At 35.6% G+C, this 16691-nt stretch overlaps 1 protein-coding gene across 1 annotated transcript in view; it reads left to right on the top strand.

Moving 5' to 3' along the window:
• Positions 1-2061: 2061 nt before the first annotated feature.
• Sobp (Sine oculis-binding protein) overlaps positions 2062-16691 on the top strand; it is a 99710-nt gene continuing 85080 nt past the window's right edge. Inside the window, exon 1 of the mRNA XM_089637025.1 lies at positions 2062-2398. Within this exon, the coding sequence (XP_089493151.1) occupies positions 2294-2398 (105 nt within the window). The 5' untranslated portion in view covers positions 2062-2293. The remainder of the gene's footprint in view (positions 2399-16691) is intronic.

The following is a 16691-nucleotide window of genomic DNA, read 5'->3' as shown; positions in this document are numbered from 1 at the left end:
TACTTGAGTCGGTCCAAGTCAAGGGTCGGAATAACAGATACTTAAGTCGGGCCATGTCAAGAGTCGGAATAACAGATACTTGAGTCGGGCCATGTCAAATAAACTTAATACAAATATACAATCTCCTTCCAGATAAACTTAAAACGGAGAGTATAAATGTATTTTAAAAAAAACTTTTTAATCTTAAGTTATTATAACAATATTAGAAAACTACTTATTTAATGTTATATATTTAAGTTAAGAAAGTGAAATGTAAATTTCTTTTAACTTAATAAATAAATAAATTTAAAAAAGGGTTGGAATAACAGATACTTGAGTCGGGCCATGTCAAGGGTCGGAATAACAGATACTTGAGTCGGGCCATGTCAAGGGTTAGAATAACAGATACGTAAGTCGGGCCATGTCAAGAGTCGGAATAACAGATATTTGAATCGGGCCATGTCAAGGGTTGGAATAACAGATACTTGAGTCGGGCCATGTCAAGGGTCGGAATAACAGATATTTAAGTCGGGCCATGTCAAGGATCGGAATAACAGATACTTAAGTCGGGCCATGTCAAGTGTCGGAATTACAGATAATTGAGTCTGGTCATGTCAAGGGTTGGAATAACAGAGGAGTATGTATCAGACGATGCATACATATGAATGCGGAAAGAAGTGTGGACTTAATAATAATAATAATTGGATGATTTGTATAGTGCCGTTTTTATGCAAAATCACCTCAAGGGCGCTCTCCGCTGTTCCTCTCTGCCTACCCCTGCGGGGAAAGGGCGTGGTTGTTAGTTAAAGTTTTTTTTGTATTTCCAACCGTAAATTAAATTAAAACCTAACCATATAAAATTTAATCGTAAACACATCGCTTATAAAATGAAAATAATATTATGTTAACGACTTTGAAATTAAATTACCGGAAGTTGGGAGTAGTTTTCTTTTTAATTTGAAATTCGAAGCGTTCGTAACATCCGGTGGACACCATTTAACGAAACTTAAGATGTACACCAAAGCATACACTAAGCGTCGAGGAAATTATAAATAAATACGAGAATAAAACTGTTAATAGAGCTTTATAAACACTTATTTCCACTTATTACGTTGTCAAACTAAACATATTTACGATTTATTAAATTTATATCATAGGAGTACCCCTGTCGAACAGTGTAAAATCGGGGGAACTATGTCGTCACACGGTTGTGCAGCGTTTTGAGGCGGGTTACGACAAGGGCTGTAGGATGGGATTTATTAATGCGGGTCTTGAATAGGCCCGGATTACATGAAGGAGACAAAACAGATACCTACCGGTAGTCGAAGAAACGGCCCGTTCTCATGAAACCAAAATCAACTACTGTGAACGGGTGTTCCGCTCGTGTACATCGATTTTCACGTACATGCATCGGTGCACTGTTATCAGTGCTGCTAGCTCCTTAGAACAGGTTGCATTAAAATACCCGTAGAACAGACTCAGCATGCCCACATTGCGTCTGTACATCATATATGGCAATCGGTCTGTTAACAGTGGATTGTCAATCAGAATCAAGTAAGTACTGTGGGGCTCCAGCCCAGAGGTGGCTCCCAAATTCAGTTATTGAGCGTAATTGAGATTAATATAGGGTTAGAAGCTGGTCACTTTTGAAGAATTTATATCTACACAATATATTTATATTATTACATCAACTCTTTCATTGTATTCAATTTTGAAATCCCGCCATTTGTCAAGACGAGTTAGTAGAGATTTTCACTTTATTTCAAACTTGAAATATCTTGAATATTGGTGTAAATTCTGAGTAGGTATCTACATTACCTGAAAAATTATAATACCTTTTTGATAAACTATTATGGTGCATAAACGAATACGAAAATCGACGGTGATTGTGTGTTTTAGTAGCTGAGTAAAAATAGAATATTTAGTGAAAAGGTTTGATTCTAGCAATAACAAATGTTGAAACAAAATTCCAATTTTTACGAGTTGCCGCTATTTTGCTACCGCTATTTTCCGGGCGCTCCGTTCGCCCGGAATCCCTCCAGGAGTTTTGCGAATAGCCAAATAATTTCAGTCCGGTAAAAAGCCTCTTGCCGAGAGGACGTGCGCTCCGCGGAGACCGAATTGGTATAACATTTCACGGCGTTCAACTTACGAAACATGACACACGTATTGAAATGTATAAACTTTTCCCAAAGCACCCGGAATAGAACGGAAAATGCGTCTATTTTCGATCGCCGCGCGGTTTCTGTGAAGTGAGTGTTGGCCAGATAGGTCTTTTGTTTTCTGTATATTTTACTAATTATTTCATTTGGTGATGCATCTGATGATGTCCAGCAAGAGTCCTGCATCATCGTCCGCCAGCCCCCCGCTGCTGGATGCAAGAAACGTGAAGAAGGAAGCTCCGGATGATGAGATCAAGGTAGGAACTAGCAACTTTTAACTCTAATTCAGTAGGCGCTTTGTTTTATACGACAATAATTTGCATTTCAAACTTTTGAAAAAGAACACAAAATTTCTATATTCTATCATCTTATTCAATGTATGTTTCTATATCTACCTATAAAGTTCTAAATTTAAAAAAAAGTTCTTATCTTCATTTAGTTCATGAATGACATGTTATGACGAAAAACTCTTATTATAAATGTAAAACTCATTAGACATTATTTTATTCAAATTAAATATTTGTGCTGCAAAACTATTTACAGTTGACATCCTGATTTCTAAATTGAATTCACGTGCACGATTCTAGTGACAACATGTTAGTATACATTGATGTACAAGCGAGTTTATTGACTGCAAAAAATTAAATGATTCCTTTTTTATGTGAATAATGCACTAGAGTGTCAATTGTCCGGAACCAGTGGATCTATGGCATCCCAAAATGGGGTGTGTTATGAGGCTGAACGGAGTGAGGAAAAAAGGAGATGGAAAGGAAGTTTGTAAATTAGGCTATTCTGATGTGCTTACCAAACACGGTTAAAGCCATTTACAGCAACCAGGGTGATGCTGAGAGTTTCTACCATTCTTTTGCAAATATTCCTTATAATACTTTTATATATTTTTTTGTTTCAAAGTGAAACAAAACATATCAAGTAATTTATTTATTTGACAATTTGTATAGCGCCGCTTTTGTGAGCTATCACCTCAGGGGCGCTTTACAGTTGATGCAGGTATTATAAAAAAAATGTTACAAAAATAAAGTGAAGTTAAGTTAAGTAAAATGAAGTACAGGAACAGGTGACACGAAGATATATAGTTTAATACAATTTATATGCGCACACCGGGATTCGAATCCGCGACTTTCATGTTTGTAGTCGAAAAAACCCATATTCCGAATTTCTGCCGGCATTAAAGGAACTCGAACAGTTGAATTTTTTTTTAAATATAAATTTTTTATGAATTTGAAATTTCGAGTTGAAAATCAATTACACATATGAAACACATATTCTCTAGATAGAACAAAAATCACAAGGAATATACACCGAAAATTATTTAAAAAACACACAATTAACATGTTATAGATGAACAAATTCACAGTGTTTCTTTCATTTATTATTTTTATTTTCAAAGTAATAGTTGTATATATCATGTAATATGGAAAACTCGAATTGCACTATCCACCCGTAAATTAAAAACTTAAAATAAATAAATAATAAGCTGCTAAACTTGTCGAGAGGTTTTTGTTGTATTTAAGTATTCCTCGGGCATTCCCGACTCCTTCTACCATTCAAACCTAACTCTAAACACTCCTGGCACTAATAAGAACAAACTTTGAAATTTTTGCCGATATCTGTCTACTACTTTTCGAGTTTTGCGAGCTGAAACATAAGCACCCTCAATTTTTATATATGTATATTTAAATTAGTCGCATTTTTTTAAATATTAGCGCGCATCCTCTAACAGTCGTATTTACATTATCTCAAACTAGCGTCAGTAACTTCTTCTTCTTCTTTTTGAACGATTACTATGGAGCCTTAACCGCTTGAGGTCTATAATCTAACATAATTATTTTACTTAAATTCAGGATTAATGTACCTACGTGGAATTTCATCTGAAAATAGTTACATAGAAAAATATAACATAATAAAAAGGAAGTTCTTTATGTAAACTTGTTGATAGAAACTTATGACGCAAGAGGAATACACTGATGTATCGAATTATAAACACAGTTTTGGATACCAGCCATTGGCCGTCACATCGTTACAGGCCTCAGAGAACTACGGGAGATATTCTGTGCCTGTACCCTGGACTCAGGGCCGTGTTTAGGAATTACGCCTAAGGACATCGAAAACTCAACTTAAAAAAAAAATTAAGATACTATGAGAAGATTTTAAAACGTTCCTGACTGTAACTACACCCCCACTTTTTTATTGTTGCACGTCAGATAATTAATCCATTTATAGTACCTACAACCTTCTCGTTCTGACACTCTTACCATCTGAGAAGATAAGTATACAAACAAGTCGTAAGGCTATTTAAAGAGGAATTAAATACATCCACTGTTTCAAAAATTTCATTCAACATCACCATTCCTCGTGTCTTGCTATGCTGTGCTAGAATATCTGTTCTGCCGTGTGGTATCTTGAACAAGTCATGGGGACGAATACGGCTGAAGTTTTCTGGCACGTATAAGCCATAGCATTCCAAGAGGGTCATCAATAGAGTTATGAATTATATTAAAAATTAAGTATTGTAAGATTTGCAAAACGTCTGGTTTTTTTTTATGTATAGCAATACTCATTTTCTCCATGTACTGTTCACAGAACTACTAGTATATTTTTGAATATAAGTTTTCAATACGAATATTTCCAAGGGTCAATTGTCTTTACCGTTATTAAATTTATCGTCTTTTCGATCGCTCTTTTGATCTCTCAATTCTCAAAATAGTCCTTCCTCTTAATATTGAGGGTAGTCTCTAGGCAAGGGTCTTAAGGACCCCGGTCCTAGGGCACCAAGTTAAAGGGGACCCCAAAGAAAAAAAAATCAGAAATAATCATAAAAGGCGAATATACCATCTATATGTATATCAGAAGATAAAGGGTCCGTGTTCCCTAAGTAATCTAATTTACATTTTCAAATAGGTATCGAATTTCTTTATTGACCATTTCTTGGGCCTGTCTAGGGCTTAGGAGTCGTAATGGGCGATGACTGGTTCGAAGGATTATTGGTTCAGTGATAAAAAAAGGATCATCGAAAACTATATACAGGAAATGGAAATAACTGAACATTTCATGGATGAATTTGAATCAGAAATCAAGGCTGCGTTTGTTCTACCTGCATTTCAATGCAAAAGGTGTTCAAAAGAACTAGCGCCATTGGTACGTAGCCGGATACACACCAAACGCGTGCCCAATATTAAGTTGTTATTAGTACTTATTGCTAGAATATCTTCTGATATCTGATAAACTTTTAGTAAATTATTAATAATATCGGAACAGGTCTTCATGCACCTCGTTTGTCTTCATAATATATGATGAAGAAATGCGAAGATTTTTATGAACACGTGTTACGACATCGTGAAAATACATTGGTATCTTACTAAGGCTGGCCGCATACATACGTTTTTCGTATTCGATTTCCGAATTCGTTTTCCGTATTCGGACATCCGAATGCACGGAATCAGTAGAAAATACATTAACTGCCGCACACGTTCGTTTTAGTTCCGAACGGAACAAATTCCTTACGCACGTTCCGAATGCCAGCCGGCGCGTTCGGAGAAAACGAATGGAAAAAACCTAATGACGTCATGTGGAACGCAGCTATTGCATACAGTTTGTTTGTGCCGACGCAAATGTACGGAAATTTCCATTCGTAATTCAGTGTTGCCAACGGATCTTGACCTAATATCGCCGTTTCTCATACATAAGGTAGCGTAAAGTAGCCGAATTTGCTGTTAGGTGGGATATGTTTAAAATTGATGTTTTTACGTGAAAATAAAAAAATTTCGTGGGGGGGGGGGGGTGGCTAGAGAATTTCGGGACATGTTTAAAATTGATGTTTTTGAAGTAGCTTAATTGGCGACCAGTCGCCTTTTAGATTTTTTCGGCGCCGATTCTCGCTCTGAGTAGCCTAAATGGCGATATATCGCCCTTGTTGGCAACACTGGTTCTGACGTTTATACATTCCGAATGAAGAAAAACGAACGTTTGCGCTAGTCTCACGGAATTCCGAATACGGAAAACGAATTCGTAAATCGAATACGGAAAACGTATGTATGCGGCCAGCCTAAAAGTTTATCAGGAAACCAATCAATTCATTCGTTAAGGGTCTGCAATCCCGTTTTAACTGGAATACGAATAATTTGAAGAGATTCTTAATAAATTGGCAATATTCTTATCAGTAAGTTTTCTCCGTGCGGTTGAAAGCCTCATGATCGTCCTCATGTCCAACAACTCTGCTGTAGTACGATTTGCCGACTAATGTGCTTTCTCTCACCTATAATACGGGTCTGTTCCTATCCTCAAAAGATCCGCAAAACACCATCCCCAAAGATAAGATAGCTTCCCGCGTTTTGTTAACATTTGCAGAACATTCAAGCTTCTTTGCTTCGTAATTAGAAATTCATATTCGTTTGACAACCCGCAAACGCTGGGGCTATTATATAACATCCTAGTCTGTGTATTGGAGTCTAATTCAATCATATGGGCCCCACACGAACTAACGTACATTTTGTGAATTGAAAGAGTCCACAAATTTTTTAAAGAGATTTATTTTTACATCTCTATGGATATTACCCCTGGCATCTACTTACATCCTGAGTAAGACCAATTATCATTCCTTAAAGACAAGTGGATGCATTGCTCCGATTAAACAGAGAAGGACCAAAAAATATTCCCCCAGTATTTTTGAATGGAGAACCTCTCATAATAGTAGAAACAATGAAATATTTAGGGCATATCATCACCAACAACTTAACGGGTGACGACGACATCGACAGGCAGAAGCGAGCACCGAGCATAAAAAGTAACATGCTTAGTAGAAGATTTCGACTCTGCACTCTCTGCAGCCCGCAGGTGAAAAGGACGCTATTCTCAGCTTTCTGCACTACCTTGTATACTTGCGAGCTGTGGGCCAATTTCAAAAAGCGAACCATGGAAAGGCTTCGGATTTAATATAACAATGCTTACCGCATAATGTTCGGACTTCCAAGGAACTGCAGTGCCTCCTCGATGTTCATGGAGGGGAGAGTTCCCAGCTTTGCAGCCCTAATGAGAACCAGGGTAGCAGGAATGAGGGGAAGGATCAACAACCCCAGAAACGTCCTCATTATCGAATCCCGCCAGACCTCAGGATCGAGCATCGAAAAACATTGGAGAAAAATATTGGACCCCATAATTATCGCTCCGATATACCAATAAGCTTACAAGAAATGTAAATGTTTTATGATATCACTCTCCATTCTATATATTTCCTTTTACTTTTTCTTATGTTTTATTTGCTTTATCAAAGTTACATTTTTATTTTATTTTATTTGTACTTACTTGAATCTCTGTATATAACACTGTAGTTATATTTTATGGAATGTGTGGGATTGCACTCACCTCCCCACATTCTGCAATAAACAATTATTATTATTTTTATTATTATATGTAACAATGAGATCTGTCTCTCATTTACGTATTTCTCTGTACCTCACTGTGGTCTCACTCTCGAGGACGGCACCATAACCTCCTTTATTGTAGAGCCAGCCGCACCAATTTATTCATGAACTCACCTATGTCTGTGAGGAGAGCCATGTACTTCTTAAATGCAGTTGACCAAAATATCGATATGTTTTTCATGTCCTATTTACGCATTTACAAGGTTATGGCACACACATCTTGTTGATCAGATCTGAATATGCAGGTACTTTATAAGGCGAAGCACTACGTAGTAATGCAAAATCATATGTTTTCGATTTGATAATTTGATCGCTTGGAAATATTTTAAATGCTTTAATTAAATACTCGGAGTAAGACACATCTTGGCAGTCATTTTATAAGCCCAAAAAAATTAAGGATGAGGCCTGTAAAAACTGCTTTGAAATTCAATATATCCTACTTACGAACCCATTTTCGATTATGGCTTTATTGTATAATGTGTCAAATTAAGTTCTTTAGAAAATTATTTTAATTTTTGTGCCTAAACTTTGTAAAGTAAAATAAAACATTTTTTAATATTTTAATATTTGAAACTGTTATTTCTTGGTTGAATTCCATTATAAATATATATAAAGAAAACAATTTTAAACTTTTTTCCACTTGTTTTTTTCCACTGGTCCATCACCAGTCTGAAGATGGCCCTAACAGGCTGAAACCGGTCACGGTCAAATAAAAACAAGTGTAAAAGAGTTTAAAATTGTTTTCTTTATATATATTTAAAATAAAACACTCTTTTTGGCGATGTTTTTTTTCTAGCGTAAATCAAAACAGGCGGTTGGTGGTGTGCCGGGATTTAACCTTATCGCCATCTACATAAGGAGTGTTATTGTTTGCGGCCCGATTCCAAATATCACACAACGTGGTGTATCGCCTTAAACGATACATATATTAAAACGACTTAAACCCTAAATCTGCAATGTTATAATAAATTGAATTTAGTAAATAAATAAAAAAAATAATATACGCAAACAAATATATCTGGAAAGAATGGTTTGTCACGAAAAAATATTAGATTATTGTAAAATCTATATAACACTGATATAACCGTAATGTTTGGTTAATAAAAATAAGAATTTATTCCAGAATGTATGGATAGTGCAATGCAATACATTCAATATTTTAAATAATATTTAAAATAGTTAGAATATGGATAGTAATAATACTTAGATTTTTTTATATTAACTTCACACAGGAGGCCCTGAAGAAAATAATTTCCCTCAGGGCCTATGTCATCTTTGGGGATGCTGTGTGGAGGGTCTTTTTGTGGAGAGGAAGGAGTGAACATGGGTCTTGAAGAGTCCCATGTTGTAGGAGGGAGGAAACACAGAGGCCGGCAGTTCGTTCCACAGCCGAGCTGTTGAACTTAAGAACGAATCGTAGAAGCGACCCGTTCTCATGTGACAAATGTCAATCGTGTACAAATATTGGGCGCGCGTTTGGCGTGTATCCCGACTTTTTTTAAATTTTTTTTTTTATAGTGAATTCCTCACAAGAGTCCCAACTGCTCCCGTCTGGAGCCAGTGAGACTATGGCATCCCCGATTGGGGGATGTTGTGAGGCTGAAGGTAAGTGGGGAAGGGAAAGAGGAAGGTGGGGAAGTACCTGGCTATTCAGATCTAGTCACTAAACACGGCTAAAGCCATTTGGAGCAACGTTTCAATTCTGAATGGTGGTCTTACACCAGGGCGATACTGGTAGTATCTTCCAACTACGCACCGGTGCCGAAGGGATCAATGACGCTAGTTCCTCAGAGCATCTTCCATTGTAATACCGATAGAACAAGGACAGCATACCTACCTGACGCCTGTGCTCTAAAGATTGTAGTCCGTTTGTTAAGATTGGGGAATCTATCAAACGGACCGATAGGAACAAAAAAAGCGGAATTTAGCTGAAAAAAGATATACACAAAAATGTGTGCAAGCAGCCTTTTATGGAGGATATTTGAACATCTCCCGTCTCCAGAGGACCATCAGGGGGGACTCCATCCAGGCAACCATGGCAGTGATGATAGTGTTATTTGATTGGCGTAGTCTGCGCCATAAGCTTCCCATGTGGTGGCGGAGAAGTGCTCTGAAAGAGTGCACTGGTCCCTCCAGGAACATTTCCGTAGCGCTGCAGTATCTCGGCAGGAGGAATAGTATTATTGTAGTATCTTGAACGTTTTCAAATAAATTATTTTTGTCTAATGTATAATACGAACCATAAAATAAAATAATTATTACTATCATTCGCCATCATGTTATTGCCATTTCAAAATTTAATTATGTTTGTTAAGTAAATTGCCTCCGTTTATTATTCATTCATCTTGTCCATAAATTTGCTGTAATTTTAGTCTCGGCTTCTTCCGAGTCTTCGTGGAATTATTTACATAAAATTGTAGTAAAATATCCGATTTCAAGCCGTCTCGCGTTACAAACGTGTGTAATTTGATTATTTGTCAGAGGTACGTCCCTGTTAAAACAAGTATAAAACCATTTAAAGACACTAAAACAAAGGGATCGGCAACCATTTACAAAAAAATACCAAAACTGCACGAGACTAACTACAAAACATTAAAAAATTAGTAGTTTTTCAACTGAATTTTATTGTATTTCTTTAAATGTTACATTATTACTTGAGCTCTACCGACCACCATAAAGTGCTGTATTAGGCTATTAAACAGGAAATACTGTCATCGTAAGCAAAAAATCAGCTGATAATTTTCACGAGCAATATTTTGTTTTTATATAATTTTATTTAAATTTTCATGGTTTATTTTAGCTATTCCACTCATGTACACACTATTATATGTTTATTTCCCGAAAATAAATAAATTTAGGTGAAAAGTCCCGTATGTACATCAGGATGTGACTATTGCAAATTCCTAGTTGTCTTTTTGCTTATAACGCTAATATTGGCCAGGAATATACTCAGATTTTTGTAAATCTTGTTCAGCTTGTAAAGCATGCTCTGGCACAAGGAAATTGGCACTGTTGCTTCAGTCTGGAATTTCTCTTTTTCTACGTAATTTCCACCGTGAGCAATGAAGCTTATAATACTTATTTACATATCTATCAAAAGTTGAGACGAAATTCCATATTGTTTGTTTCAATTTTTTATATTTTTCAGTAACAATAAATGTGCTGAAGATATGACGAATGCAGGTAGTCAGAATTTTAAAATAATGTTAAAACTATAGAAAATAAATATATGCCACGATCGACGAGATATACCCACCACCAGTTCCGTTAAACTATTGTATAATTCAATCGTTTAGAATCTGAGTGGACGAATGCGTCGGGTTCCCACCTAGACGAGTCCTTTATTATTGCACAAGTATAACATTTCCGCCTTCAATGATGGAGGTAAGATAAATAAAAATATTTTCAAGTATTCAAGTAACACGGGAATTTCTGTCTCTCTATACAAAAATATGGCGTGAGATTTGGCGCCCGTCCATTCATACGGGAGTTGTGCGCTTTTTCTTACAAGCGCACTCATCTGTTTGACGTTTACGTTTTGAATACCTGTTCATTTTTAAATAAGATTTCCCAGAAGACGAAGGAGTGATGTGCCAAGATGACAAATCCATGCTTGTTTCCTATCAAACGTGATGTGATGGCCAAAATCGCCTGGCTGTAACCCCTGTCAAATTTCGTACATTGACTACACAAAATGAAATAGCGTTAAATGACTCCTCATTGGAACGAGGCTTCATAGTGCATTTGGTTAAATGTGAAAATTTTATTCTGTTTTTAAAAAATATCGAAATCAATAGTGGTATAAATATGCTCCTTACGAGAAATGAAAACCTTTTTGGATATACGCCGTGCTCCGCGCTCATACCGCGAAACTTTGGGGAGTGATTGATTATTCACATTCATTCAACTTTGCAAAAAACGATGAAATTTTTTTAAACTTCATCTATTTAAATTTAATTTTTGTTTTCTTGAATGAATGTATGAATGATGTGGAATCTTGGAGGTGGAAATTAACCCGATTTCGACATTCGATCGAGCTGAAACTCAGCAGGTAACTTCGTTGTCGATGACAATGTATGCTATCAACTTTTGGTGACAGTCAAAAGCCTTTATAATAATTATTTCTTCTCTGTCGGACAGCTGTTCTCGATTACTAAAGAAAATACGTTATTCTCTATTCAATGGGTGCTCTACGGGGTTTCCAATAAGAGGTGTTATTTTGAATAGCCCGCTATTTCGGTAGATGTTACTTTTGAAGCTGTCGTTTTTTGACATTTGACAAGTAAAAACTACGCCATTGATAAAAATGGAACGATACATGCTTCAACAATGCATTGAAATAATTAAAATTCACTTGAGTGAATCAAATGCAAATCATCTTGAGTGATGAGGCCCATTTACACCTCGGTGGCTTCATCAACAAGCAAAATTGTCGCATCTGGGGCTCGGAAAACCCAAGAGTTATTGTTGAAAAGCCTCTCTATCCTCAACGTGTTTTTGGTGCGGTTTATGGTCCGGCGGAGTCATTGGACCTTACTTTTTCGAAAATGAGGCTGAAGCAACAGTTACGGTGAATGGATTGCGCTATCGAGAGATGATTAATGATTTTTTATGGCCGGAATTGGATGGTATTGATCTGGACAACGTTTACTTTCAACAAAACGGCGCTACGTGCCACACAAGTAACGAAACCATTGATCTTTTACGATTGAATATCAAAATAACACCTCTTATTGGAAAACCCTGTATTTAAGATTTGAAATGTGAGGGTTGCCATTTTGGTATCCGACACGTGCATTACTTACAAAAGTAAATTTACAGTTACACAGGACAATTTTTTTTGTTGTTAACCATACGGGTTTTGTTTAAAACAACTTTACTAGGATTTTTTTCTTATACTTCCCGAAGTTTCGCGGTATGGGAGGGGACACTGTATGTTTGTATAAACATGGACTAATTTTGAATGATTGACATAATATTGTGTTGAAAATACTCTCAGTATTATCCTGGCAAAATACTGCATTTCAGAATCGAAAAGTTGCCTGAAAAGGCTTTAGTCGTGTTTGGAGACCATCTTAATAGCCAGGTCACAGATTCACCTTTCAAAGGTTGCCAACTTCTGTGCTGAGATATATTTTATCTCCCCAATGCGATAATACCTAATTATTTTCTTATAATATTTAATGAGCGGTCTAACCTTACCGGATTAATAATATGACCGGTAGCAGCATGCAAGAATTCCAAATTATCATTATTCAATCGTTATTGAATATTTATTTCCAAAAACTAGTAGTTTTCCATAAAACTTCTCTGCAGATGTCGCTAATGATATTAACGAACATTATCAAAGCACATAATAAATATTATATTCCTTGCCTTTTTATAGAAAGGGCGAATTCTTCATTTACTTGTATCAATTTCACTTCGTAAATTACCTCTTAACGGTTTATAAATTATTACACGTCTGTTTATTGCCGCAGAATGTCACTGAAATTAAAAGATTTTGCGATGCAAACAGGTAAATATATTTGGGGTGGTAATTAAGTACTTTTATTGTTTTAAAAGGTTAAAAATTGTAAACTTTACGGAGGTTTAATATTTATTAAGCCCCACATACCAAATTTCTACCGATTCATTAAAAGTTTCTCTTTAACTCTTTAAGTTATTAAGTTTCAAACAATATATGTTATTTTCGAAGACAATATCTATACATTTATTATGCCGAAACGTTAATTATATGAAATTCCCTCGGTAGAAAAAGCTGGCAAAGTAAGCTTCGAAAATTATTAAAAACACGTTTTCTTCTGTTATTTAATATGTTATAGGCATGAAAAAATCACTGTGTATCTTTAAATGTAATTAAAGCATTTGTCGAAAGATTTTTGCTCCATTTCTAACGAGTAATGTTTTATTTAATATTTTCACCATTTTCGCAAAATTATTATAGTTTTTTTAATATTAGCGCGCTACCTCTATCATTCGTATTTACACAACTCCGTTTCAAACCATCTTTAAATAACTCCGTCATAATAATTATCCGGCGTTGCCCGGATTCACACAGACTTAGACAGTGAACTTCCTCTTGTTTTGAAAGTTAAGTGTGCAAAATTTCATCAATTTTCGAAAAACACTGTAGATTTGTATAAAATATCTATTTAACGTCGTTCGCCCGTCACCATCGCACAAACACTCTTAATTATATGAATACAATATCTGTCTTTTAATAATCTTGTGTTTTTATTTTCTATTACTAAAACGTGAAATTCTAATCAAATCTCCATAACTCTCTAAAGGTAATTGCAGTAAAATACCACAGTGTAATAATTATTACAATGTATCTACAATACCTACCCAGATCGCAAGTAGTATATTGGATTTCCTTGTAATTTGAACTAAACTCCGGTAAATGAGCATTTACGATAAATTCCTAGTGGGTGTTCTATTTTATGATCACGAAGAACGAGGTTGGCAGACAGAGACAAGAAATTAATTGTTTTATACTAGTAGTTCTTTGTACAATAGACCTCGCGTCCAAAAAAGCTCGTTTCTAATTTTCTCTTATTTAAAAAATCTAATCCAAAATTTCCTTTGAAATCGTTAGAACTGTAAGTAGGTACTAAAATACCTACCTACTTAATTATAAACCGTATATTTTTTGTAACATATTTTTTATTTCAAATAAAGAATTATAAAATTTGTCCCAAGAGACATCACTTTCTTCAGGCAGGTAGGTGTAGGTAGGTACCATAATATTGAAAAAAAAGCCAATAAGAAACGCAAAATCATGTGTTTTTGGTTTGAAAATTTGGTAGCCTAGAAATGTTTCAGATGTTTTAATTAAATACTGCGAGTAGAATACATCTTGGCCTTTGAAATAATCGAGTATATTTTAGATAAGTCTTTTTATAAGCCCAGAAAAAAACAATGTATAAGGCCTATGAAAACTGCTTTAAAGTTCAAAATCTCCTACTTACTAACCCATTTTCGGTTATCATTTTATTGTATAATGTTGCAAATTAAGTTATTTATAAAATGATCAGAAAAAAATAAAAATTTATGCCTGAACATCCACAAAAAAAAATAAAAGGCACTTTTTGGCCATGTTTTTTTCTTGCATAAATCAAAACAGGCAGATGGTGTTAAGTGGGAATTTAAACCTTATCGCCATTTACGTAAGGGGTGTTATTGATAACGGCTCGATTTTAAATATTACACGACGTAGTGCATCTCCTTAAACACAACGATTTGAAAAAATAATCTTTAATGAACCATTAAAACCCGCCACCATATTGAAACGAAAACGGAGCCTACAACAAAACGGTCGAGATAAAACAGCCGCTCAGTCAACTAAGCATCACATTTGAAGTTTTTAGTCACCGAATAGAAAATCCTTAGAAGTGCGATATAAACTAAACTTAGGTGTAAAGTAATGTCGGCATTTTTCATAAGCCTTATCGACTCCTGTGCTCAACACAAGCCAATGAAATTTATTGTCTGTTCAATAATGAATTCGGTATTTAATGGTTCGGTTTGAAGTATTCGCTTAATTCACTCGAAGTTAGGGGAAATTTATAATAATTCGGGCACAACAGACACGCCCACAATACACTCCTATCGATTAATCTATTCAGTGACTACCGAACGAAAGATGCAAGTCTTTTCAACTTGTCACTAAAGGATGAAAGCTTAAGATATAGTATTACTATTTTTACCTACACTGAGTATGGCAGTGAGGCATCCTTAAACTCCGGTCGAAAATTGGAACCGTAGAAAAGACACGGTAGTCTTGTGACGTCATATTGTCACTTGAATAAAATTTGTTTAAATATTAGCATATCTATGGTTAAATAAATGACCAATTTGTTTCATACAAAAACTCTGGAGATATCGATCTAGTGAGTGGTTTATTAATGCATGGAACTGACAGAGGAAGGATGAACTTAGACTAAATGCTGTAGAAATGAGATCCCTGAGGCGTATGGGCGGTGAAACCATGTATGATCGTGAGAAAAATGTGAAGATTAAGATGTGAACATAATGAGTAAGATTTAAAGGGACCCTTGAATTGTTTGGGTTGGTGGAGCGAATGAACGAAGAAAGATTGTAAGGAGAATATACTGAGACTGAGTCGACTATCCCAATTAGATTTTTTTTGTAGGTTAGGTTAAAGTTTAAAGCTTTTGCTGCATGTTTTGGATACATCTAATTCTATGATCTATGGATACACCCAACATTGAGACAGTTTTTATGGCTTTCATTGTATCAATTGAATCACAACTATGTTTGATTGTGTACTTTACATACCTACATTCAAAATTGTGCATTGTGCGCAACCAAAGTGTTCAATCAACTTGTACACTGTGAAATTTGTACATTGTTTACAATCAAACATGTACATTGAATACTGCATTGTACACTATCAAAATTCTCTCTGGAATCTGGATTTTGCATAAACTTTTTTAAATATACCTAACTTATTTAATTTCATTTTTGTTTTCGGTAATAAATTAATGTACATCTTGGAAGCGAAAATTAACCCACTTCCTAACATCCGAATGAGCTGAAACTCTGCAGATTTTTTTAATTATCATTTTCCTCAGAACCTATGTCATCTTTGGGGATGCTGTGTGGAGGGTATCTTTAAGGAGAGGAAATTCTGGGAAGGACAAAGGTATGAGGAATGGGTAGGAATATAGAGAGCAGTGTGTCCAGGGGTGGCGTGTAAATATACCCCTCCCGGTACGGCGCAAGACGATGGGTTGAGAGTGACCTGTTGGAGAGGTCAGCCTCTCCCGATCTGGCATGCCGCGCAGCTGATGGACAGGCGCATCATGTATACGCATTTCACTGCAATCGGATGAGATTACAGTAGAATATATGAAATTAATGTCAGTCCTACCCGATCGGCATTTGGCGAGGTCGGTTGACTTGTCGTCTCCAGTTCCTGGGTAGAAAGGTTCAATCCTCAGCCAAACCATTTTTATAGGTTTTAAAAGAGATGTTTTATACACGGAGAAAAATTACCGATAAAAATATAATTTATTAAGAATCTCTTCAAATTATTCGTAATCCGGTTAAAAACGGGATTGGATTTCCGTAACGAATGAATTGA

The sequence above is a fragment of the Hesperophylax consimilis genome, chromosome 11 (assembly GCF_061612785.1).
Source record: "Hesperophylax consimilis isolate HC1 chromosome 11, BYU_Hcon_1.0, whole genome shotgun sequence".
NCBI classification, from domain to species: Eukaryota; Metazoa; Arthropoda; class Insecta; order Trichoptera; family Limnephilidae; genus Hesperophylax; species Hesperophylax consimilis.
This window is presented reverse-complemented; position numbering and strand designations above follow the sequence as displayed.